This window comes from Crocodylus siamensis, chromosome 4 (assembly GCF_052110815.1).
Source record: "Crocodylus siamensis isolate JL-2025a chromosome 4, ASM5211081v1, whole genome shotgun sequence".
NCBI lineage: Eukaryota > Metazoa > Chordata > Crocodylia > Crocodylidae > Crocodylus > Crocodylus siamensis.
Genome location: NC_143398.1, coordinates 204,118,772 through 204,146,265, shown reverse-complemented (window position 1 = coordinate 204,146,265; position 27,494 = coordinate 204,118,772). Strand labels below are relative to the sequence as shown.

The window sequence follows — 27,494 nt, the reverse complement described above, 5'->3', positions numbered from 1 at the left end:
ACTGGTTCAGCCTAGCCAGGTTAGACTAACCTGCAAAGATTGAATCAATGCAGGCTCAGGCTTTTTGTATGTCTGTCCCTAGCCCTGGGGAACTTTGCAGGCCAAATGGAGGTGCCAAATTAATTTAAGCATGTATTCTGTTGGTGTCTGCTACAGCGTGGCCCGTATGGATTCCGCCTGGGGACTTAGGCACCTAAGTTCAAGTAGCCCTGTTTAACTTTATATAGAACCAATCTTCCCCTTTATACAATCAGTGCAAGGTGCTATACATCATCTTCATATCTCATATCTCCTACCAGTATGTATTGTTAGATCTTACCCATTGGTGTATGCATGACCACATAAACTTTGGGCAAAAAAAAAATGATGACATTGAAGAAAAGTTGCACAGAAGATGCACATTAGCTGTATTTTGTAGCCAACTGTCCTCTCTTTGCATCAGATCTGACCATTCATAAAATAGTATTTAATGGTTTGCTGTGCTCTGACCATCAGATTATTTTTCATTATATTTATCATAATAATATACTATAATAATATAATAATAGCAACAATGATGCTGCTGATAATTATTATAATAAGTATTATAGTAGTGCATAGAAGAAGCCCCTTTATGCTAAGCTTCATACAGACACAAAAGATAAATTTGGTCCTCGCCCCACAAATCATTCAATATAAGTATAAGAGAAGAGGCAATGGATACATGTAGACAAATGAAAAACTACAAGGAAATGGTGAGACAATATTCATCGGTATGAGAGCCAGTGGTCTCACAACAGCCTAAACCTTATCAGGTATTTTGTCGGCATCATTGAAAAGGTGAGGTGTAAGGAAGTGTCTGAAGAAGAATAGTGAGCTAGTTTTGTGGATGTTCATCAGGAGCAAAAGAGTTGTTTTTATCAGTGACATCTAGAAAAAATATGTAAATTAAGTGGAAAATGTTTGAATGGCCTTAGATTTATGATGCAAGAATTGAAGCCATTGTACTAGAAGAAAAGTACTTTTCTAATGAAAAATCAGACCTGGCTAAAAGGAGAAAGTATTTGTGTTTCCTCCAAAATGGGGTCAAGTCAGGTCATTGGTAAAATATTGATTTAATCTGTTTACACCAGCATTCCATGCTAATAATTTTCCTGCTTATGGAAACATTTTCTATATCTATGGAAAATTCCTACATTCTACCAAAAGGTATAATATAAGGTCTCTGAGTATATATTATTAGACCTAGATTCCTTTTAGGGTTAATTTTCAAGAGGATTGTTTTCTATTAAGAAAATTTACTTGCAAGAGAGATGAAAAGTTTGCCTTTGACAGAGGAGAAGAATGAAGAGTAAATAGGATGGCTGGAATATGAAGCAGATGTGTTAACAACACCCAAATTATACTGTCTCTCTTTTTAATACTCTTTATGTTATACATCTGGGCAAAGGGACACTTGGCAAAATGCTTTGGGGATCAGGAGTTTGGATTCACTGAAAGTGGTGCAAGGTGATTCAAATTAAGTTTGTTGCACTACTGTTGCCTTGCTTGGTAAGGGAGACATTTATTGTGAAGATGGCAGACACTGTTGCTAGTACTGCCAGGGGATTGGTAGGATGTCTTTCTAACCCAGGGGTCTGCTTCACTTTGATGCTTAGTGATAAATCCTGGCCCCACTGAAATAAACTTTAATCATTTCACTTTGAGTAGTTAACAATGATTCCCATCCCTACATCTCAGCACTTTAAAAATGGGTATCATGATCTACATTTTACAGGTGGAGAGGTTGAGGAACACAATGGTAAAGTGACTTGCCAAGTTCACATAGCATGGTGGTGGCAGTATTCAGGAAACAAACATGGTTTTGCATTACCTTTATGAAATCCTGGTTCCACTGAAATTAATGTAAGTTTTGCTATTGATTTCAATTATGCCAGAATTTCACACCATGACCCCACCGCTCCCCAGCCTTGGCATAAAACTGCTCTAACTCTTGATCAAATGCTTGTGTCTCAAGGGGCAGGTCTGGCACAGGTACATGCCAAGGTATAATGGTATTCTACCTAGAGGTGTGCAAAGTGGGCCCTATTTGATTAGGATTTGACCCAAATCTGGGACAATGATTTGATTTGTTGATTTGGATCACTGTCCCTGATTCATTTCAGCCAAGTCCGAATCTGAAGATTTGATGCTGATTCAGAGAATCAGCGATTCAGCCATAGACACAGCTTTAAATGTTTTTTCTTGAGTGGTTCATGAATGCTACGATGGTGGGACAGATGGAGCATCCCACAGGAAATACTTCCAATCCATTTCCAGGTCCGAAACTGAGTACACAGCGCCCCCCCTCCATACCCCCTCCATTTGGCGATCAGCCATGGAGGAACCCCCAGATGCCCCCCCCCGACCCAGGAGACACCAATCGCCCAGCCAGGGGAGGGGCACGGGGGAAGGGCCCTCAGCACACTCCCTGGTGGACCCAGAAGTGGACTGGAAGTGCTTCTGGCCCAATTCTGGGCCTGCTGCTGAGTGTGCTGAGGAGCCCCCTGCACTCCTGTGGGATACTCCATGTGCCCCGGCATTGCAGCGTTCACAAGCCACCTGCTACCTGGAGGCATGTAGAAAAAACATTTAAAGCTGTGTCTGAATCACTGAATTGATTCAGAAGGCTCTGATTGGATTCGGAGAGATTCAAGGGTCCCTTGATTCGATTTGGATTTGGAGTTTCAGCCACCAAAGTGGGCTGAATCTCCACCAAATCAAATCAGGGACCCTAGTTCTTTCTATGTACTCTTACCCTATAGACCTGAGGTCTATAAAATCATGAAGAATGTGGACGAAGTGAACGGGGAACTGTTATTCATCAAGTCCCAGAATCCTAAATCTAGAGGTCACTCACTGAAATTAGGAGATCGGTTTAAAACCAACAAGAGGAAGGACTGTTTTACACAGCATGTAGTTAACTGGTGGACCTCATTACCATGGTAATGACGATAAAGCAAGTTTTGCCACACTCGTATGTTGGAAGCATGAGGCCAGAAAGCCAACAACGGGTAGAATGGTCAATGTCAATAATACCGTAGGCCCCTGAAGGAGGGCATTCATAGATGATGTGGTTGGCCATGAGTTTGAACACCACAGCTACAGTCAGCATTGTTGGAGATGCCCCAAGAGTACATGCTCATAAGCAGTTATAAAGCTAGATAGTATAGCTAGTCCAAAAAAGGAACTAGGCATATTCACAAATGATACATCCCCGGCTGTTATATTTAATAACTATTCATAGATCTATCTCCTGACATCTCTAGTCAAATGATGGTGGATGCCAGCAAGGGTGTGATGGGATATATTACTGCAGTTGTACTGTGCTCATATGCTCTCCCTCTGAAGCAGGCTGTCCAACTGGCAGCTCATATGCAACCCATGCTGTCTCAGGCCCCTGCAGCCACCTCTCCCACTGTCTCTGGTACAGGGCTGTCTAAAGAATGCCTTCCAGCAGCTGGTTAAAACCCAGTATATTAATTTAACTGGGAAAATCTTTATAATATTTGCTATGAAATACCAAAGCATGTTTGGGCAGTAGTTCTGTAAAAAAAAACCTCACAGCTTTATTTATGACTAACCTTTCATCTTCAGCATCATATATTGCTTTTGGAGATGTAAATTATGTCAGGTAAACCAATCTACCATTACTAATACTACAGAGGTCAAGAAAACATAGCAATTGTAGTGTGATACAATAGAAAAAAGTTTCATTATTCTTTCTGAGGCTAAGAGAATGCTTTGGCACACAAACCAATCACATCCACTAGCTGAGATTGCCTATGACAACTATACTCATACCTCTATCAGAGTATGGAGCATTCTTAGTGGAGTTAGCATTTAGGGACATTTTATTCAGTGCATTCAGTGTAGTTATAGCAGCTGTTTCATTGTGGCAGGGAAGTAGAAAAATGACAGGAAAATAAGACATCATTAGCCATGTACTAGGGTTTTTTGTGAGCTGGTCATAGTCTGCTTCAATATTCTTTTTCCCTCTGACATTTGCAGTGAAGTATCATTTTTGGTAATGGCTGAATCATTTTGTGTTAAAAGGAAGGATGTTTACACTTTGTTGAAGAGACATTGTACAAATGGCTAAATAATTCAGGTCTGATTTAACATTCTAATATGTTTGCCACACTGATTGCACTTTGAAGATTTAAAAGGACAAATGTTCCTATGCAAACTATTAATAAACTTAGATTATTAGGTTAGAAACAATAGTTAACATTCACTTCTCACTATTTATACTGTTTACCTTTTGCATTTTATTAAGATTAAACAATAAAAATCACAATAGTTGTCAACTCTGTAAAATGTATTAGAAATGATGGATGAACAAGGTGTTACATAAATACTAAGGACAACTGTTCTTACTTTAAGATCTGAGTTGACAAATATTGTGATCCCTCTATGAAAACCATAGAAACTGAGGCACAGAGAGGTTAAGTGATTTGTATATAGCAGCAGAATGAATTAACGTCAGAGATGAGAAATAAATTCAGGTTTCCTGATTCCAAGTTATTACAATTTCATTTAGTCAATTTCATTTTGTTCAGCTGGCATCTGGATGGTTATCCCTTCTGGGTGTTATGCGCTGCTCTATTTGGATTACAAACACAGCAGGAAATGTGTATGTGAAATAACTTATGGTCCAGAAGGCTTCTGTGAGGTGTAATTTTGCTATCTCAGTGCCACTGCCTTAGGCGTGTAGAAATAATGTGTGTGAAGTTATATCAGAACTTGTATCAGAATGTGTTTCCTACCAATATTCCAGTCTTCTTCTGTCCCACTTTTGCTGTTACAGGTCACTTTCTGAGAGCATGGGCAGGCTATGTGGGCCTGATCTACATGAAAAGGTGCCTTCACAGGTGTCTATAGCTATACAGAATGGCTGAAGGTGTCCATGAAGTCTTTTTTTTCCCCTTGGACTTTTAGTCATATAATAGGTTGTCTTTACACACACTGCAGGGTGGGGGTGCTTTAATTGGAGCAGCTCCAAAAGCCACTCTAAGTAGAGTCCCTACTGTGTCTCGTGTATCCAATGTCCCGTGGTTCAAAATGGTAGCAGGAGTGCTTTAACTAAAGATCATTGGATGAGCTTTAGTTAAAACATCCGTGCCGCCATTTTGAAGCATGGGGATGCTGAATACATGAGACACAGAGGTTGCTGGAATGCACTAATTACCATGTTCCAGCAAACTCATTTAATTGAGTCTGCTCCGATGCACTGTAATTACATTGAATTGGAGCAGTGTCCCTGCACATCTACAGATGCCATCATTCTCAGTTACTTAGTTTCGGGTTTTGGCAGGGTCCAAAATTTTTGAGGGCAGATGGATAGAGATCAAGTGTTGATATTACATCAGGAGTATATATTCAACCTTTTTTAATAAGTGTACCCCCAGCGACTGGACACGGGGGGATGGGGGGACACATGGCCATACCTGGGGGGGGGGGGGAGGGGGGGGGAGAGGGGAGAATGGCGTGCGGCCAGAGGCAAAGTTGGAGGAGGGGGAGATGGTGCATGGCTGGATGTGGAGCGATGGCAGCACAGGGTGGTGGGTAGCAGCAGCAGCCGCTACATGCGAGCTTCCTCCTCCTGCATCCAGCCAGCCAGGTGGCACCTGTGTAGCCTGCAGAAGAGCAGTGCTGCCCTTGCCCTTCCCTGGCCCTGCTCCTGGGAAGCGGTGGTACGGGGTGGTAACAGCGGTCTGTCCCTGCCCACCTGCACATACCCCCTAGGATCTTCTCAAGTACCCACAGGGGTATATGTACCCCTGGTTGACTACCCCTGATCTAGGTGATGCATATAAATCATTCTGTTCATTTCTTGCTGAGAAAACATAGCAAGCAGTGTTGTTCTTTAACTCCACGGGTTCTCTCAAGTAGGTAATGTCATGTCATCTGTCTTATTTAATATGCTTGTATAGCCATTAAGAGAGTTAGTGGGAAGAAGCTGGTGGATGTGATTTATTCATGCTGATGATGCACAGCTGTTTTGTCTCATCAGGAAAAATGAAGTTTTGAGTCTCTGAATGTGTAGATAGAATTGAGGAACTGGTTGCAGTTGGATGAGACTTGGTTCTGATATATACTGTAATAAACTCAGGCATGAGAAAAGCAGTCAAAAGTCTTTTTCAGTATAGTATAGTTCTAATATTTATTAATGAGTCCATCATAACCTGATTAGAGACCCAGGCTTTTTTTGATGACAGAATTTCAACAGTTAACAGAGAAGCTTTTTTCCACTTGCATTTGGCAAAAAGCTTCAGACTTCTTTGTGCTTCAATTGACAAAAAATTAACAAAAATAGTATTAATGTTTCCTGAAAGGTAAATATATTTGATTTAATTTTTTTCTAGTCCAGCTCTATTTGTCAAGTGAGGTATTTTACCAGGAACATGCTACTAGTATTACATCACCAGGTGCTTGTACTGGAGAACCCTTAGTTTCTATCAGGGGGAGCTATGAGGCAAAGCAGCCCTCACTATAAACTCTCAATTTTGGCATTCCTTTGGTCTGAAATACCCTGGCAGCCCTCAGGCTGGGTCCTGACAAGTGCGGACGTTTGGTTCCCTGGGGACAACTAACAGCAGGACACCAAATTACATTGCTGCTTGTTCCCAGGGAATGCCCATGCCATGCACCCTCTAGCACACCGCAGGTTACCCTGGGTGAGGTAGGGGAGGCTAGGGTCACAACTGTGCTGGCCCCAGCAGCCTTACGTTGAGCCCTAGGGGGTGGGGAACCTGCAGCCACATCATGCCTGCAGCAGGGAACCTGGCCCACAATTCTCTGGCTGGCCAGACTCCTGTTTGGGGCAGTGTGCACTCCCCACTGTTTTTCTGCATGTTTTTTTTGACTCCTGGGATTTCCTGGAGTCAAAGTCTCTCTCTCCCACACTACAAGGTAGCAGCACAGGAAGCACCTGAATGTGCATATTGTCTGGATGCAGCCCCAGAATGCATTGTAAAAGGCATCAGTTTTGAAGGAATTTGAAAAAGGTTAAGGAAAGAGTTCTTGGAGTACTGAGAAATGGAGATTTCTGTTTTTTTGCAGGTTTTCAGGTCTGTTGCTGTTTTTCTGTTGTTTTTGGTTGCATCCCATGGGCCTGGTTATGTTTATCGTGGTTTGATGTGGAGCCTGGCACAGCAGGTTGTTGTATACCTGAAATTAAAATTAAAAATGAATAGAATTTTGAGAGGCTGGTATTGGCTTTTCATTGTCTCTGCTGTTGTCTCCGTATACAGGTGGAACACTGATAGGCTTTGAAAATGCTTATTGAATGGTTTAAAGGCTCAGTTCTGCAAAGTGCTTGGCATCCTCAAGTCCCACTGGAATCAGTGAGAGGTGAGCACGCTCAGTAACACTTAACATCTTGAAGAACTGAACAAGGAGCCTGAACTAAAGCCTATTGAAATCAACAGCAGACTTTTTATGGACCTCTGTGGGATTTGAATTAGGCCGTAATTCATCATCAGTAGTAAGGATTCAGGGTGTAAAACAAGTCTCCTGTTGTAGCAGCTACTGCCGCCACCATGACTGCCACCACAATTCAATATGTGTGGTTTTTGGCTTTTGTTTCCCTGCAATCCACTGTTAGCCAGCAGGGAAACAGATGCCAATTGCAATTCTTTTCAATGTCCTGTGGGGAAGCAAGGACCAGCAGTGGCTCATGGGTTTGTGTGTCCCCTTGGTAACCTCACATGCCATGCTTAACTGATAAATACAACAAGTTGTTTTCTTTTAAAAATGAACTATATGAGGTCATGGGAAAATCATGATTCAGTGACTTTTATTTTATTTCTTCCTAGTCCTTTGGAATATGTGTTGCTGACCTTGACAACTGAGAGTATAAGTTATAGTTCCTGTGCCATTCCTTCATTTGTTTTGGCCTTGTACTGCTGAAGTTCCAAAATCTTAATTCCCTCAAAATGACTCAGAAAAGTTCTCCTTTCCAGTTCTTTAGAAAGAGAAAATGGGAGGAAAAGGGTTTTGTTTAATATATCAAAACAATTTGACACCACAGAGCATGTGTCACATCTCCAATTATTAACACTGATATTATTGGTTTAGTGCATACGGTGTACTTAGTGATGCAATAAGCACAGAAAAAAAGAGAATCCTATCCCAAAGAGCTCAAGTTTATGGAGATTTAAATATGTTCACTATATTACGTACATTGAAATCTGTGGTGCTGCTCATATGCGTATATGTTTGAATTGTTATCAGACTGGAGTCTAGAATTGTAACTTCTCATGTTTAATAAGGACAGGCACCTTGTCAAGCTTGCCCAATAACTTCCTGCCCATGGCAGGGGACCAGACTTGTTGATCTTACAGGTCCCATCCAGTCCTATGGTTCTATGATTCTAATATTTTTTATTAGTTAACTGTTGGATAGATGGAGGATGGAGAGTTTCTTCAGGTGGCCTTAGTACTGTATCTGTAGACTAGATCACATTTATGGTTATTAAGCTGATTAAATTTAAACACAGAAAGCCTACTATGACAACTGGATGGAGGCTGGCAACTCAGAGGAGTTTGTTATGACCCCTTTCTGTTCTCTCCATCTAACTCAGGGATGTCTAGCTGGTGATCTGCAGACTGCATCAGGCCCACAAGGAGTTGATGTGTGGCCTCTGGGCTCCCACCAGGCCACCACTGCCCCTATTACTCTGGCTGCTGTGGCAGTGGCAGCTGCAGGTTCTGGGGTAGGGCAGCATGGAAGGAGACTTGCTATGACAGCAGCAGTGGGAGGTTCATGGTGGGGGTGGGATATAGTTCACCTGTGTAGTGGTGGTGGTGAGGGGGCTCACATGGTGGGAGGAGGCTCATGCTGCTTGCATACCATAGGTGGGGGAACAAGGAGACTCACCCATGCAATGGTGGTGGCAGGGGGCCTCAGGAGGAGGCTTGCTCTGCTCATGCAGTTGTGGCAGGAGTAGGGGGGGGCGGGGAAGGGAGGAGGAAGGGACTTGTACTCTGTGTGGCAGGAGTTGATGAAGGGGGAACCCAGGGAGGCTAACCACAACAGACCTGTGACAGAACTGTTAGCAGGCCTGCAGCCTGCTGCCCCAGGTGGAACTAACTAGGGCAGCTGCTCTCCCCAGCAGCTGGTCAAGAAGCTCTAAAAGTAGCCATTTGATTTTTATCAGCTAGTGTTGGGCTGCCAGCTATAGGCTAAGGAAGGTTTGGCCACCTAAGTAATTAGTCCTGACTAGGCTAACTGTTAGGGCCCTTGATAGTATCCCCCTCCTCCCATATGGGGCCATGTTCCAGGCAGCCCATATCCTTCCCATACTCCAACCAGGGGCAGAGCTAGGGTGGGGGCTGGTGCAGTAGTGCAGTCACACCCCCACTTTGATTCCTACACCACTCAGAGTTTAAAACCAACTGCCTGTCAGTGGCAGCCACACTTCTATTCAGGCAGCAGCAAGGGAGTCAATTGATGTCATATTCCATTATAACCTACTTGATTCCTTCTAAACTCTTCATTCTACAGGTGTTAACAACCTTCTTTCTTTCTTAAAGATTTTTAATGGTTCCAAGCTACTACTCAAACTAGCCTTTCTTCTGCAATTCTGCTGTATGTTAGCTATTCCTGGTAGCATAGTTCCCATTTCACAGACCTGTAGACTATTTTTTAGCTCTAGCTAGAAACATGAGTTCAGGTCTGGAAATGTTAACTCAGATGAACAGTAGCTCAAGTGTTGAAATACCTTTCAGTGAAACATTTGATGCACTGCTAGATTTTGTTTTATGATTCTGAACAAGTAATTATAATAACTACAGGACTAATGAAACAACATCTTTTGATTATTTTTGCCTAGTTTGTTATGTTTTTATATATGATATAGCAGATTATTAATATATCAATAATATATTAATATATATTAATAATATTAATATATAAATACATTCCAGTTACTTTTTTCCGTGTTTTTTTTAATAAAATCCCATGAAACAATCATAAGTTATTAAGAGGAATACAGGCTGCATCTACACAAGTGACAGACTGCACAGTTGTTTCTGCTCAGTCATTTAGTACTTGCTTATACCACTAAGAGCCTGAAGCAGGTTTGGCTCTTGCTTATGCATGTACTAGATGACTGTGCAGTAACCAGCATTACTGCACAGTATCTTCCCCACATGTTGTTTTCCTGACACGACTGCACAGTAGTGTTGCGTCGTGGCTAGTGCCTGGCAACACTACCGCGTGGTAGCAGCAAGCTACAGTGCAGTAGCATCTCATGTAGATGTGCTTACAGAATATGAAGAGGCATACCTGATCCTTTATTCCCAGAATAATGGAGGCAGCTTTTCTCTTGGTATGATCCAAAAGAGAAAGGATTAAGAAATCATGTTCTGTACTTTACTTATTTTGTCAGTGACTATTTCCTTATGATATCCTTTCTAAGGGAACCCAGATTTTTCTTAGAAATCTAGCTGTTATAGGAACAGTACTTTGTAATTCAAATCAGTAGTAGTATCTAATACTAGTCTAATCACTACTAGTAGTATCTAACTTGTTAAATGTTCCTTTGAAACTTGAATGTCTTTTTCTAGCCAACTTAATCTGAGCTTTTTGGTAACATTTATTACATTCAGTTCTGCTACCAAAACAGTGATAGGATACATCCGGATGAGCAGGGGCATGCGCTTGCAGCAGCACAAATAATAGCAACACAAATTAGTGCTGCTATTTTGTGCCGCAGTGCACACCCCTGCACATGCATTTTGTTCAGGGACAGACTGTCCTGCTTTGGACAAAGTGCCTGTGCCCAGCTCCTCCCGGCTCCCAGCTAGACTTCATGTGCTGCAGGGAGGGCTGGCTGGGGCACAGGGTGCAAGACTAGCCATCAGGCAGCTGCCCCACTGAGGCATTCTGCACCCCAGCCAGCAAGGGAATGGCATGTGCTCTCGACTGTCTGCTCCTGCATCTCCATGTTTGTCTGGGCACACGCTACTTTCGCATGCTTTAGCCCACTTTTTTTTGGGGACTTTTTTTCCTACAGTAAAATCCTGGTGGCCAATTTTGCCACTGCACTACAAATTAGCAGTGTGGTGCATGGTTTAACATGCAACGCATGTCCTTTGGGGCACCACAAGGTGGTTTGTCACACCACAAACTGCACATGCCTGCATGTGTGGATGTGGCCATAGAATTAACTGAGGCATCTTTGAATGACCAATTCTTTCCTGGAGACCTGGTTTTTGGAATATGTCTTCTTGGCAGCAGCACAGTGTCTTGATAGTTTCTTGTGATATGAAGCTTTTTCCTTCCTCTGAAGTACATGAAGGAAGTTCATGAGTAGCTGCTTTGCTTCCCGAGACCCAGCTCCACTCTGCTTCTGAGTGATGTTCTGGGGCTTTGAGTACTGGTCCTGAGTGACTTTCTCTATATGTGGGTTCTTTTGGTTGTATTAGTACAAATTAGAGCTTTAAAGACCGCATAATATCCTGGTGCTGGGAGTGGACTTTTCTCCTAGGATTTCTAATGGCTGAGTCAATTTCTTTTATTGAGAATCATCCTCTGTGTTTACTTTGAAGAGAAATGCCACAGGGAAATTCTTAAAAAATTATTTTAATGGTCTTGAATGTTAAGAATTTTTGTGCTTTTTTTGTTGTAACTTTATGAGAATTCTTTCTGAACGCTGTAAACACTCATTAATTTTTTACCATGCTTTTCCTGTAGAAATCCTTTAGATGTATTCATCTCATGATATCTCCTTCATTATGTGTCTTTAAAATTAGAATTAAAATCCAGAATGAAGCTGAATATGCTATGTCGTGTAGACACACAACTTCTATGAATTTTACATTGAGAAAGACCTTTCAGAGATATTATTTTAGTAAATCATTTAAACATCTTCACTGTGAGCATCCATGTAGATACCATTGAATCCAATGAGATGAAGGCTTAGGCTCGCTGTAAACTGCCATAAATTCCTTTCTGAGTTCTTTGCTGAGTTATATTCTTTGTTGAATATTAATATAATGTACATGAAATACCAAATGAGATCTATAAAATAGAAATTGATGTATGTAAAGTCTTGTAGTAGCCTTAATGTGATTACCAAAAAAAATAAACAAAATCAATTTAGTTTTTGAATCTTTTTCAAATTTCTTGGGAAGAGGGGGGTATTAACACAGTCTAACTCAGGGGTGGGCAAAATGCGGCCCCAGGGCCAGATGTGGCCCGCCAGGCCATTTAATCCAGCCTGCAGGGCCCCTAAAAATGTAGAAAATTAATATTTATCTGCCCTGGGCTGCCTGTCATGCAGCTTGCCAAAATTCACTAAGCGGCCCTCTGCCCAAAATAATTGCCCACCCCTGTTCTAACTCTTTCAGTAGTCTAAACACCTGTTTAAAGCATTCAGTCAATGGACTAGTCTAGGGTAGAAATGTTTTCTTACCAGTACTGACAGCTGAATGTGCTTCATGGAAAGTGTACACCAGGACTAAAGCAAGCTCAGCATTGTTTCAGAAACTAACATTCATTCCATAGATATGTCTTTACCGGGGAAATTTACCAAAAGTTCAAACTGGTTTTAAAAATGGTTGGCGTCAAGGTAGTTTACACAAACCTCCCGGATTAGAACCAGCTGGCCATTCAAAGATGCCGCAGTCTGCGCTATGGTTGCTTTGGTAAGCAGAACTGAATGTAATAAATGCTGCCAAAGGGTTTGGGTTAAGTTTAAAAAACAGCTTGAATTCCCAGGAAAATTTCTCCAAGAGTAGATAGACAACGCCATCATTTTCAATGTGAACCATCATGTGGTGTGATCCAGTCTATAAAGGCAGGTAAACCATTTGTAACATTAGTTAAATTTTACTTGCCAGCAGTAACAATTAAATTCTTACTATAGATACAGTATTATCATGGCCCAACTTCTTTGACATAGGGCAGGGGTGTCCAAATGGCAGCCTGTAGGACAAAGGGTTAAACTGTAGCCCATATGACTGCACAACACAGGGGGTGAACACTGCTGCTGCTCTTCTCTTCCCCGGTCCCCCATCCCCTTGAGTTTACCAGTCACTGCTGATGACTTAAATTAGCAGCAGGAGAAAAGAGGGGAAATTGGCAGCAGTGTTTACTACTTGGGTTCTATAAATTCTGAGTTTCCACACATTTTGGCTCTTTGTAATGCTACCAAGATGGCAAATCCACCAGAAAAATTACTCATACAGAAACTGCTTTGTAGTGATGTGTTCTGTAATGCTACATGTAACGTGCATAGTTAAATATGGCACTACAGGAGACATTGTGGCCCCCTCAGGATCCCAGACTGTTTTGCTGTTCTTTGAGAGAGGAAGAACGACTGATTCCCTGCCAGGCGGTGGTGAGTTGTTCTGCCAACTAGCTGAGCTGCTTCTGATCAGCTGCTGAAAGGAGTGACTTTGTCACAGTGTAGCAGGTCCAGTGCTGGGGCAGCCAAGTCACCTCCTAGCTGTCACCTGGGTCCTGCCTTGCTTGCCCCCTCTGGCCTCTTCGGACTCCAACCTGTTGCCTCACCTGCCATGCTATGATGTTATTGTTGCAAAAAGCGGTTCGTTTCTCTGGAGGCTCGCAAAAATCACAGACACACAGTCATCAGTCGGCACAAAAGGTTGTATTTGTTTGCAAACAAGGTCAGAGTGGGGCATTGATGCCCAAATCAGCTTCTGACCAACTAATTGTGTTTGCAAGCGGAATTTATCTTCTCTCTCCTGAGCACGTGTGCAGACACCGGAACTCTTACAGCTACTTCTGTTTCATATAAGCATACATGTAGTTACATCATTACATACATCGCATATATAGTATAATTAGCTACTTAAGTATGCGGGGCGGAGGGGTAAATATGCATCAGCTCATTAAGCATGCCCAGAAACTACAACAGTTCGCCAAAAGTTCATACCCCAAGGCCACAGTCAATTGAATTCCAGCTTCTGTATCAGCATGAAAAAGGCTAAGGCGGGTGAGGGGGAGAAATGAGCCTTGGGAAGTATTTCTTTCTTATCAGGTCCAAGATGCAAGCTGCGCATTTCTAACAATATTCCATTTCTAACATTATGAATGGACAGGGAAGCAGCCCCTGGGGAGGAGGGGTTCCTTTGGGCTTTATGCTCTTTTCTGGGCTGAAGCCCCCTGACCTTGGCCCACTTTACTCTAGCTTGGTCCCTTTCCCTGCGGTCCATTGTACTAGGACCCTAGGCTCTCAGCCCCTGGACTTGCCCTCTGCAGGCTTGCTTTGGGCCCCAGTCTTTGCTGTTTGATACCAGAGTCCTTGTGCCAACAGCACTCCCCAGCTGTTGAAACTGGGGTGCCCTTGGCACCCTTCTCAGTGACCTCCTCCACCCCTACAGCCACAATCTGATCCTCCAGTCTTTAAATGCAAATGACAAAATATAAGCATCTGCTCTCAAACAAAAGGTCCCCCAAACTTGCGTCAACATCACCCCATGGCAGTGTGCAACACAGGCTCAGAACACTTATCTGCTGCTGCCTGGTGGTACAGGGGTTTCCTTTCAGTTCCCGGACAGTCTGGAGCCCTTCCTTCTTGGTCAGCCCAGCCCTGCTCCTCCCCAAAGCTCCACCTTCCACAGCATGTAGGGCCAGACTGCCTCCTTGCCTCAGGCCCTGGGGCACTAGTTCTGCCCCAGGCCTGTCAAACAGGCTGCACTGTGCTGACTGCACCTGGGACACACTGCCTTTTTATTAAAGGGCCCTCTGCCCCTATCAATTCCACCAGGGGCTGGAGCCAGCCAGTGACTCCCTGGCTTCCTCTTGGCTCCAGTAGTGGTTGATTTGCTGATTGGCAAAGGGGCTCAGTCACAGCTGCCATGGCCAGCTACAGTGTCTGTGTTATTTCCCTTCTCTGCCATAGAGGGATAGGAGCCAAAAAGCAGCTATCACCCCTTGCTAGAGATGGTCCCTTTAGGGTGACTTTGTTTTGCTTCAGCCAGTGGATTGTGCACATAGCACTGAGGCACTTTGTAGTGCTGCAGAAATAACATGCGTCTAAGGCCTGGGTGTGACAGGGTGAAAGAAATGCTGTTGAGGTATGAAACAACTAAGAAAGAATTTACTCTAAATTTTAATTTGAAAAATTTCCATGAAGCTTAATCAGATTAAACGGAAATGAGGCTATAGCAAATATCTTTGATTTTATATATATTAGGGAAGCTTTATAACTTGATGTAGCAAATATTTTTGTTTTTATTAAGAAAAAAATATGCAAGCTCAGTTTAATTTTTTAATATACTTTGGCAGCGGCGTGTTATAAGATCTAACCGTAATGAAAGTGAACTTCCAATATCTTTCACATACTACGTGGGCCTGCATGGCAAGATCATCTCATTTCTGTTAGCTTCCAGTCATATTTTCTAGACCATGGCAGACTTGCTTTCTCCTCCAGTGGTCCTCCAGCTCCTACTACTCCCCAATCGCTAACATGACTTAACCTCCTACGTAGGTGACAAGATTCCTGCTTGTTGGGACTTAACAAATGCAACACACAAGCAAAACAGATAGAGAATGTCTACATCATGTGATATGGTGCTGTGCAATGATATCCGAATGGGCTAGTGTGAGTAGTACTGAAGTAAGCTAGGGCAGTGCTTCTACCAGGCAAATAATTGTCTTTATCATATATCAATTTAGGGCTAATGCAGTCATGTTGATGTCAAATTACCCTATTCAGAGCTAATTTGGATCTCTTCATTGTATTGCATGGTGCTGTATAGATATATCCACTCTGTCCCCAGTTTTCTCCCCAGTGGAGCTGAGCTGGCACAGGAAGATTACTAATTTGGTGACAGTATAAATCAATATCAAATTATCACCCTTTGTGGAGCAAAGGGGAAGCAGGATGTGACCCTGGAATGGCACTGAGCTACTCTTCCTGTGTGCTGTGGTCTAGGAGTAAAATCCAGCCCTCAAACTTATACAGAATGTTGGCCAAGCAGATTTCCAATATGACTTCAGACAATTTAAACAAGAGTTAGTTTGCTTGTGCCATGTAACTATCTATCCTTGCAAAACAATTTTTTCTATCACTTTGAGGAGACTGCTGGTCTCTTTCTCTTTTTTTAATCTCTCCTCTTTCACATTTTCTTGACCAGGTAGCTTTCTCCTTTTTTTCTGCAGTGTTTCATTTTTCATTCTTATCTATCTTTCTCCCTTCTTGGCAATTCTTTTCAGGCCTTTCTCTTATTTTTCTCCTTCCCTTCTCTGTTTCTCCTAATACTTACTTCTTCTCTTTTTTCCAGAGCTACTTCTGTCTTGCTTTTTTCTTTCTTCTTTTCCTTTTGCATCTCTGAACCTTTACTTAAATTCTTACCAGAAGAAACTATTTATTGGTGTGAGCTCCCTTTGCGTACCTGGGAAGCTGAAAACCCTTGTGGAAAGTTGAAAAAGGTGTGCTTGTTGAGCAATCTGTTCTCTGAATGTCCTTCTACACGGAGGATGTATCATTTTTGCTATTTCCACTTCTCATTCCATCTTACAGGAGTTAATCAGAGAAATGGACTGATTGAAAATTCAGAATTTTGGAATCGGAATGTGGCTTTATTTGTTTCTACACAGCCAGGGCTGTGAGCTGAGGGCTGAGATGTAGAGGTAGCAGCATGGAGTAGTCTTGCACCTTCTGGGGAACACCAAATGCAGGCCTAGATTCATTATAGTAGTTTGGATTGGTGCCTAGTTTATCTGTTAAGCTTTTAGTAAGTCTACTGTGATGTTGAATATTGAGTTCTTTATTACCATTTTTAAAACCTTAAATGCCCAGTAATGGTTTACACATCTTCATATTTCATTTTATTCTAAGAACTAAATACCAAGTGTTGGGATGCTATATGTGGTTGCCTATCCAAGGGCACAATTTGGTCTTGTATAATTCTTTAATTTATTCAATTTTTTTGTTTAAGCATATACATTCCTTTTTTTAAATCAAAATTATGTTTAATTTATTTTAATGCATCTTTTAAAATACATTTCATTTACATTTTATTTTTCAGACACCTCTCATTGAACCTCACATCCCTCTTCGTCCTCGTAAAACCATTACACAGGTAATGGGACATAAATATGTTGTAGAGTTTGGCCACTGTATAAACTGAAACAATTTATTAGTTGTTTTCCAGTATGGACACTATCTCATACAGTATTTATGCTTTGGTTTAGATCTTTAATGGGCATTTCTACATGTGCAAATACTGTGGGGTGGATATACTGTAGAGTAATTTACCCACCCCAGGCAGGCGTCTACAAGTGTGGAGATGCAGAAGCAGATCTGTTACAGGCAGCTGTCTGCTATCACCCCCTCCAACCCTGGACCAGCTTCCTGCAGGAACCAAGGGGAGTTCTAGGCTCCCCCTGGGTGCTAGCCCAGTGCCTGGCAGGGAGCCAGGAGACAGCTGTCTCCTTGTAGGGGCTGGGAAATTGCTCCTTGCCCCTGGGAGCTGCCTGCTGTCAAGGCAGGCTCTACCACTGGAGCCTGGGCGAGGACAGTGTCCCCCTGACCTGTCAGCAGGGAGATCCTGGCCCCAGCTCCCCAGCTGGGGGCTTGCTGCTAGCTGCCCCATGAGCAAATCTAGGCAGGGGCCTGAGACCTGCCCCTTCCCTGCAGCTCTTTCCAAGCCCCATGACTTGATTGCCCAATCAGGCGTGGGGCTGGGACCTGCCCCTGATAGGGACAGTTCCCAGGCCATGCAGGGAAGTCTGCACGTGCAGCCCAGAGCTGGCTGGGGACTACCCAAAATGGATAGTCTGGAGCCACCTCCAAGCTGCTCATTCAGATTTCCCCATGCAGCTCAGAGCTCGCCAGGAACTGTTCCAGTCAGGGCAGGTCCCAGTCAGCTCCAGGCTGCGTGGGGAACTCTCACTGGTAGCTTGTTCCCAATCACAGAGCAGGGGCTGGGAGATGATTGTTCCCAGCCCCCACTCTGTGATAATGGAGCTGGGGCTTGGAACAGTCATCTCCCAGGTCCCACTCCACGATTGTGGGAGCTCCCTGCTGCTGCGACAGGGGGACACTGTCCCTACTCAGGGTCTGGTGGTGGACCCCTCCCCAGCAGCAGGCAGTTCCTGGGGTTAAGAAACAATCTCCTGCCCCCTGCTGCCTGCTAACCAGGAACAAATTTGGTCCCAGTCAGCTTTCTGAACATGCCATGCTTCACAGTAACTACTCCCAAGTAAATTTGCTACTTGTATTTACAGGTAGCAAATTTACTCGTGATTAGAAGAAATTCCTGTGTATTAAGTGTCTGCATATGTAGACAATGACACTTATTGTGCAGTAATTTGCTCTAATCTTAAGTAAAGCATCTCATGTAGACATGCCCAATAAATACCTTGGACTTACAATAAGCCAAACTTGAAGTCTACAATATGTTATGATACTTTGCACAGGTGAGCATCTGTTCAAGAGATTATATATTATAGATGGGAGAGTTTATTGTGTTTTGTCTTTCAGAATATGCTACAGTTACAGATTAAAGGAAGTTTGAAATCTGTTCATTTTTTTCTCTTATTTCTCTTCATCACCAAGGTTCCATCTGAAAAGATCCTTAGAGCTGGAAAGATTTTACGGAATGCAATTCTCTCCAGAGCACCTCACATGATAAGAGATCGTAAATATCATCTGAAGACTTACAGGTGCTGTGAATTGATTGTACAGACGTTTTTGAATTTTGATACATACCATTCTGTGACTTGTGATTTATGCCTTGCCATGCCTACAGGTCTCAAAAGGTCGGAAGTTATTCTGTGATGCTATTTGTGTCTGGACGTTATGCAGTCTTTAATGTGCCTAGTAAATTCTTTCTGAAGTTATTTGACTAGAGATTGAGTCCATGATTGTATATAAAGTATACATATGAAAAACTCTCAAAAGTTAAAATCACAGTTACTACTGCAATACTTTATACAATATCAAGTTAAACATATGAGAGGAGGCTCATTAATACATTATGCTAGCATATCAGTCTTTTAAAGAGAGTTGCAACCATGTTGTTTAATGCAGAGATCTGGAAGTTCACACTTTGTGCACTTTAGTGAAAAGCACTTCTCATGTTGTACAAGCCTCCTCTACATGTTTCATAGATTTCATAGACATTAGGGCTGGAAGGGACCTCGGGAGATCATCGAGTCCAGCCCCCTGCCCAAAGGGCAGGAAGTCAGCTGGGGTCATAGGATCCCAGCAAGATAAGCATCCAATTTACTCTGTATCCATGTTACAAGTATCACACAATTAACTGGTTAATTGCACAATTACCTTAAGACCAGCTACATGTGCAAAGTCATTCTCATATGAGAAAAAGCTCCAACCAGCTACAAAGTTAGACTTTGAAAATGTGTACTAACTTTATAGCTGGTTGCTATCAAGCTTTAATTTTCATGTGCAGCAGGATCCTCCTTGCGGCTGGGAGCCCCATCAATGGACAGGGCTCCCAGCAACAGAGGTACAACATCTGAGTTCTAAGGATTGCACTGCCATGATCCCCAAGGCTCAGGAGTACATGAAACCCCAGGACCCACACAGGGTTCTTAGTCCTGTCTGCACCTCACCCACAGCTGGGACTGAGAGACCCCACAGCTGATAGGGCTTTGGATCCCCGCTACGTATGAGGTGCAGCTGGTACCCAGGGCCCCATCAGTTGCAGGATTTTAGCTGCATGTGGCCCCTGTGGCTGGGAGCCCCCAGAGCAAATGAGGCTCCCAGCTGTAAGTGCCTGCTTTTTGTCAAACCAAGGGGAGCCCATGATTCCCCCCCCTCCCCCTTCTCTTACACATCCAATAAGATGTGATTGGATCTAATATGCAATCCCACAATCATGCCTCCTGGCATGCACATGTGGTATGGCAGGAGGCACGATTGTGTGGATCATGCATTAGATCCAGTTATACCTTTGGAACTTTGAAAACTCCTGGCACTCTGGTGTAGTGCCCGAAGACTAGAAGAAGGCCAATGTGGTGCCTATCTTCAAGAAAGGGTGGAAAGTGGATCCAGCTAACTATAGGCCCATCAGTCTGACTTCTATCCCGGGGAAGATCTTAGAAAAGTTTATTAAAGAAGCCATCCTTAATGGACTGGCCGATGCCAACATCCTAAGGGATAGCCAGCATGGGTTTATTGCGGGTAGGTCTTGCTTGACCAATCTTACTTCCTTCTATGACCAGGTGACCTATCACCTGGACAAGGGAGAAGAGATTGATGTCATATATCTTTACTTCAAAAAAAACTTTGATCTGGTATCCCATGATCACCTCTTGGCAAAACTGGCCAATTGTGGCCTTGGGTCCACCATGATCCGCTGGCTGGGAAATTGGCTCCATGGTAGGACCCAGAGGGTAGTAATTGATGGCAGTCACTCATTATGGTGTCCTGTGACCAGTGGGGTCCCCCAAGGCTCTGTCTTTGGACCCATATTGTTCAACATCTTCATTAATGATGTGGACATTGGAGTCAGGAGCGGACTGGCCAAGTTTTCCGATCCTATGACCCCAGCTGACTTCCTGCCCTTTGGGCGGGGGGCTAGACTCTGATCTTCCAAGGTCCCTTCCAGCCGAAATCTATGAAATCTTTACCTACACATGTAGAGGGGGCCATCAATTCTCAGTTCTGTTTGTGAACTGTAATTTCAGTCAGCCTTTCTGATCTCCTTGCTGGTGGTAATGGGACATTGTGATGAATGATGAAATGGGACATTGTGGCACAGGCAAAAGAGGTGTTTAATATCAGAGACTCTATAACAAGGGTGTCAAACTCATCCAGACCCACAGATTGGCCATAAATTCCAGTGCATGGTCTGGAGTGGCCAGAGTACCTTGTGCATCCTGGTCTTGCTCTGGCTGTTCCAGGAGTATGCTGTGCAGCTACAGACCTACTGCTGCAACTACAGCTGCCCCCATTGCTGGGCTCCTTCTGGAGCCTTGCAGCTGCTGTCAGGCTGTATTCCATGGTACCAGAGCTGCAGCTGCATGCAGCATAGCTCTGGAGTGGTATGTGGTCACATAAGGACCGTACTGCACGTGGCAACTGCTCCACTGCTTCTGCATGCGAGCTGGAGCAGATGCACTGGACCCATCAAGTGCTCCTCACATGTTACCTGTGGGTCACTCTGAGACCTATAGGCAGCAGTGGGGACCAGATATTGATATTGACACTTCTGCTCTATGCAACTCTGCATCTTACTAAATCGTGTTGGTTTAAGAAATAATAAAGTAGTTATGTTGTTTAATATTTGAATCAAATGATTAATGTATGATTCTGAGTATACAAAAACTGGCTTACACTCTCCAAATATTTACACCCTTGCTAGTAAATCAGAGTATTGCTGATCCACTTTCAAAAGAGACATAGCGCAGCCTCTTTATAACAAATGCTACAGGACCAGGAGAAAAGTTTATTAAAGGAAAGGGTCTACTATAATAGACAATTTGCTGCATTGTAATAATGAAAAACTTAGTTCATGTTATTAGGATTGTTAAAAGTTGGGGTTGTTATAACCAGGGTTTATTATAATGAAATTATACTGTATATTCTGTAACTTAAACAGTATAAGCCAGGAAAAACTTTGGAACATTTGTATTTCTATCAGTGTTCGGCTCAATATACACTGATGAGGTTATTTTTCTTCTTTTTTCCCCCTAGATTATTTAGAAAAAAGTAGGAGTGATACTCTGGAGGCACATGTAGTACATGCATGCCAGTGCTGTGCCAATCTACCTTAAAGATGACCTGCAAAAGCTGTTCTGTTCTTTGGGTTCAGCTCTTGAATAAATGAAGCCAGTGCTATGCAGCTATGCAAAACTGTGTGTCACTGGTCCTGAAGGGAAATCTCTGGAGTAGACCAAGTGGTAGAGAAATTCTGTTATGTGATTAAAGTGAGGCTTTAAGCAGGTCTCTAAAAGTGAGACTTTGTCTAACTTAAAAATTAGTATTTCAACAGCACCTGCCAAGTTAGTATCTAAAAACTATGCATGAATTGTAGAATAGGGAGAAGTCTGGTCTGGATGAACCAGGCACTTCTGCATTATATCTGCTATGTATAGACTTTCCTGTCTCTTCAGACTGCTGGATTTTCTTCTGTTCTAATGGTTAATGAAATGTTAGACAAAGACAAAGAGAAAGGTCCTTACAGTGTGACCTAAAGACAGCAAATATCAGGCTCTTTTTGATCTCCTTAGGGAGGTTATTCCAGAGCCTTGGGTCTGCTATTGAGAAGGGTTTACCTCTGACACAAGAGATTGTGCATGGAATGTGTCAGTCATGATCTGTCAAATAATTGCAGCTAGCATGGAAGAGTCCTAGAAGATTGTAAGCTGAAATTCCCTTAAGGGCTTTGTAAATTAATACCAGGAAATCCGGTAATGGTTAGAGAATTAAAGCAGGTTGTGGGCCTCCACTGTAGGATCTGTTACTTAGCATAGTGCTTGAGGCATAATGTGTCTGTCTTTACTGGGGCTCTTGCAAAATGCAGCACAGGCACCATACGACAAAGGTAGGATAATGCTGACAAAATTATTTTATCTTTTACCTACCCAGCAATAAGCTGGCTATGTTTGAGATCTGCTGCGGTCAGCAATGTTTTCCCTACTGGTAGTTGTAGCAAGCTTTCTTGGAGTTTGTACACATGGAATTTAGGACCAATTCTACTTAGGCCTTGAAATGTAAAGCTGATATTAAGTTTGTTAAAACAAATAAGATTATCTACCATAGCAGTTGGCAACCTTTTTTGACTGCTGGCTAGAATGACCTAGTTCAGGACAAAGGTGGGTAGATATTAGGACTCAGCCACTGCCACTGCTTCTGCATGCAGCAGCACAGGGAAATCTGCTACCACGTCTTCTCTCCATAGTGACACAGGGATAGCTCCCAGCTCCCACTTCTCTCCACAGCAAAGTGACAGGAAGGGTAAGTCCCCTGCCATCAAATGCTGCCAAAGCCCCATGTCCCTAGGCCAAATCTGGCCCACTTAGGAGGCTAGCCCCTGTCCTATTGTGTACGTTTAATCTGTGTAACTTCCTCACAAGAAACATTCAAGTGAGCATAAAAATGGTTTCCAAGGATCTTTGGGTGAATCTGATATATCTTTTATTAGACCAACTTAAATAGTTGGGGAAAAAAAATTCTTATCATGCTTTCATAAGGCTGAGGAAGCCTCTGCAGTTGGTGTGTGCTCTTTCTGGATGGAATGAATAGTAAAGAAGCCAGAGGCTGGTATGCACACAACACAGGTAGTCAGTGAAGATGTAAATTGAGGAGTCAGTGGGTGAGAGACAGGCTGGGTGGTTGGGGAGAGAGAAGGGGGATGACTGTAGCAGGTAAATAGTGGCAAGGTACCTGGGGAGTCAGATGTCAGGCAGGTTGTAATGTGTCATAAATCCAATGTCTATATTTAGTCCATGAATTTTTGTATCCAGGAGGTTGATTACGTGAAGTTCATAGGCTCCTCTGTGAAAACATTTTGTAAATTCCCTTTGAGTATTAGAACTGAGAGATTGAAGAGAGAGTGGTTTTCTCGTGAGAAATGTGCCCCCACTGGTACCCTTGTCTTTGATAGATTTCTGGTGCGCATTCATTCTGGTACGTAGTTGTTGTTTGGTTTCTCCGTATTTTCCATCAGGGCATTTGGTGCACTGGATGAGATATATTACATCTCTGGAGGTGCAGTTGTAAGATGCTGGGATACTGATGGCTCTGTTGTGGGGTATAGTAATTGTGGGGGTGATGGAGATGTGTTGGCAGGTTTTGCATTTCTTGTCATGGCATGGTCTGGATACATTCGATGTGTTTTAGGCCTTACGAAGTTTGCTTCCGGTGATGAGGTTAGCGAGGTTCGGTGCTTGTTTGAAGGCTAGGATGGGTGGTTCTGGGAAGATCTCGTTAAAAGAATAGGGGCTCCTTCTAGTATGGGTTGCAATTGTTGGAGGATTTTCCATATAGATTCGAGGGAGGGGTGATATGTCATAACCAACTGTGTACGATTCTTGGGTTAAAAAAGGTTTCTACATTTAAAGATACATGAACTAAGGTAAAAAGTACTATAGTTCATAGTTCTTTCCAGCAACAAAAAAGATACTGTCTTTTACCAGTCCAATATAAAAATTATTACTTCTCAGCATTGTTGCAAACTCCAATCACCAACTGAAGCCACCATTTGATTACTAGATCATTTAAGGTTCCCTTGAAATGTGGAGCGGAGGATTATGCGGCCCAGTTTGTCACAGGGTAGCTCTTATGTTCCATTTTCCACTAGGCTTGATTGTTTTTTGCTTAAATAGTTCCCTCAAAAATGAATATTTTGACAGGTCTTTCAAATATATTTAAAAAGCTGAGAGTGAATGCTTCAATTTGTTTGTTCTATAATGGAGCCTGACTGCAGAGTTCATCGATACTGTTCCTCATAACAAGTCCTTTAAGCACTTTCTCTATCTACTGACCTGGTTTAATTTGATTTTGGTTCCTCAGACAATGCTGTGTAGGAACAGAACTGGTAGACTGGATGATGCAACAGAGTCCATGTGTTCATTCACGTACCCAAGCAGTTGGCATGTGGCAGGTACTTCTGGAAGAAGGAGTTCTTAACCATGGTAAGATAAATTTAATCAGATGCTGACTAAACCCAGGGAAATGCATCATATCAAAGTCTCTACAGATCCCCTCCATGAAAAAAGAGGATTATGGTCACAGGAAGAATACAGGAGAAAATCCTCTTCAGCCATCAGCATAGTATTGATTGCCACATTCTAATACTATTATACTTTTATAACTCAAAGAATGTTGAAAAATAAATGAAATTGCAGTATAATGGTGACATTTCTAACTATATCTATTAGTCTGTGTTCATGGTTCATTGATACTATCTATGATTATACTGCTACCACTATATAGCAATTGGGAAAAAAAACCAAGAGATGTGTTGCCACAATGTCTTCATTACGCTTACAGATTTTGAATAGAAGTTGGCTTGGGCTGCAGCATTTGGAATGGTGTCGGGGGGAATGTTATAAAGATTAGTCGTAGAATTCAGGTATGGATCTCAGATATCGCAGTGTCCATTTGTATTCAGGTCTGAGATTTTTATTTGGGTTCCTATTTGATTTTGACATTGCTTTTATGTTTACACTCAGTGAACCTTCTGGGAAAATAGATATTATAGCCTCCAAATGGGTCTTCTTTAATGTCACATACTGTTTAAAACAGTTTCTGTGTAAAAGTTTGGTTTCCTTGCATCACACCCTGCCCTGCTCTGAGAGGAAGGAACAGTTTTATTTCTAATAAGATCTCTGCAGAGCACCTAGGGTGGAGGCTGCTGTACAGATGCATTGGATCAGCACACATGTAACCACCATGGGTAGGCCCCACATTAAGCCAGTATTGTTGCCATTTCAGGCAGCCCCACCTCCTTGCTTGGAGAGAATCTCATGGTTGTTTTGTCTTGCCATAACTTGGTCTTGGCAAGTTTTCTGCTCCTGGAGGTCTTCTACTACGGCCCTACTGTTAGACACAGTTGCCTCAGGAGTTTTTTTTATAGCTTCAAGAGTCTCTCAGGAGGAGTTTAGATACTTCTCAAGGTAAAGGGATCAGGTGAGAGAGTCTTGCTGGGAACAAACATGTTTATATGTAGTTGTTTGCTAGCACAGTTACTAACCCAGTATTGACAGCCCCATTTTAAAAAGTAAAAAACATTGTGTGTGGGAAAACTACTAAGTATAGAAATCTTTTAAAGAGCATTTGTACTGTAAAATTAGAAGGAAAAACTCCATTATGTAGCTTTGTGCAGACAAATAGCATGCATGAGAAATTACAAGGATGTTTCACACTCTTGATATTTCTCTACCATTTTACCTCACTTGTTAAACAATTATGTATGAGCCACATATTGTATATGTGTGTGTGTGTGTGTGTGTATACACATACACCCTTCCATTTCTAAGAAGCTAAAGTTTCTTTGAGCTGAATTTAATATTGATATCTTATATCAATAATGTTGTTTTCAGTGGATCAAGAACACCATTTCCAAGACAAATACTTGTTTTATCGATTTTTGGATGATGAACAGGAAGATGCCCCAATGCCAACGGAGGAAGAGAAGAAGGAGTGTGATGAAGAGCTGCAGGATACTCTGCTTTTGCTGTCCCAGATTGGCCCAGATGCCCATATGAGGATGATTCTCAGAAAACCGTACGCAAATTAATATTATGCATGGGACTGGCTACTGCTAACTTTTGCAGGGGGGAGGGAGAGGTCAAAATTGTGGCCTAAATATATTTCAAATATATTTGTGCTTCATGTTTCTGGCTTCTGAAAAAAAAGTTTACATTCTGCAAGCTTTTTGCTCTATCTAATAAGGGCAACCCTGGTGCTCAGCCTCCAGCCCATGGGCCAGATCAGGCTCACAGAGCTATGTCATCTGGTCCATGGAATTTCCTAGGGATCTAGAAATTTTGTGGCAGGGGAGTAGCAGGATTATTAATTACTCCCAGAGCTGTGACAATTAATGCTGCCACTCTTACCCTGCTACCAAATGTCTAGACTTGGTGGGAGGAGCCCCTTGGTCTAGATCATATAGTTCCACATGCCAGATCACACTGGCACGTGGTCACACCGCAGCCAAATCTGGTGTATGGGGTTGCACCGTAGATAGACCCGCTATGCAAGGTTGTGCTGACGCACTGGATCCAACCCACAGACTGACCCCACACAGTATCCGGCCTGCAGACCAAGCCCATGCCACTCATCCAGAGAGGTGGAGCATCACTGCTCTAAGGGATCTGTCACATGTTGATAGACTTCTTTCTGGCTGATCGTTCCTTTTCAATGTCAGATGAGTTATGCCACAGCCCCAGGAGTGTTGGCAGAGTGCTCAGCAGGTGGGGAGCTGCTCTGGGACCAGGATCCTGCAGCAGTGACAGTGTGGTCTGGATCTGGGGCAGAGCTGTGATCCACTGACAGCACGCTCTGGGTAAGGGTGTGCAGGCAGCAGATCACAGCTCTGCCCCAGCTCTGGACCATGCTATCACCACTGCAAGATCTCAGGCCAAGCCCCACAGCAGCTCCCCACCAAGGGTTGCCAACTCTGACTGAAGCTATTCCAGGAGATTTCTTCCCCCCCCCGCAACATAATGTAATATCATTAATTAGGGGTGAACTAATAGAGATTTTTTGGGCCAATGCTAACGAGCAATTTTTAACAACTCATATTGGCCGATACCTGTCCGATTGCTGATATGCAGCCAGGCAGCTTGGAGGGCAGCATCTGGCTGGTAAGTCTGTTGTGGGGGAAGCGGGAGGGAAGGGGTATGGGAGGGGCAGAACAAGGCCCCAGTGGTGAGAGAGGGAGTTGGGCTGTGGCAGGAGCAGGAGCTGCACGGCTGGGATGGAGTGTAGGACGGAGCTGTGAGCAGCTTGTCTGGGGGCATGGGGTGGGGGGAGGGACGGGACTCCCACCACTATACACACGGAGGGCATGGGGGGC

The 27,494-nt window shown here is 43.1% G+C and overlaps 1 protein-coding gene across 2 annotated transcripts in view; it reads left to right on the top strand.

Moving 5' to 3' along the window:
* The window catches only part of RAPGEF4 (Rap guanine nucleotide exchange factor 4), a 296,859-nt gene that overhangs the window by 186,550 nt on the left and 82,815 nt on the right, over positions 1 to 27,494 (top strand). The window contains exons 7-10 of one of the 2 annotated variants that reach the window (XM_090045461.1): positions 17,028 to 17,081; positions 18,560 to 18,666; positions 24,485 to 24,606; positions 26,017 to 26,200. In XM_090045461.1, the coding sequence (XP_089901587.1) occupies positions 17,028 to 17,081; positions 18,560 to 18,666; positions 24,485 to 24,606; positions 26,017 to 26,200 (467 nt within the window). The remainder of the gene's footprint in view (positions 1 to 17,027; positions 17,082 to 18,559; positions 18,667 to 24,484; positions 24,607 to 26,016; positions 26,201 to 27,494) is intronic. The other variant, XM_090045462.1, reaches the window with a different exon arrangement.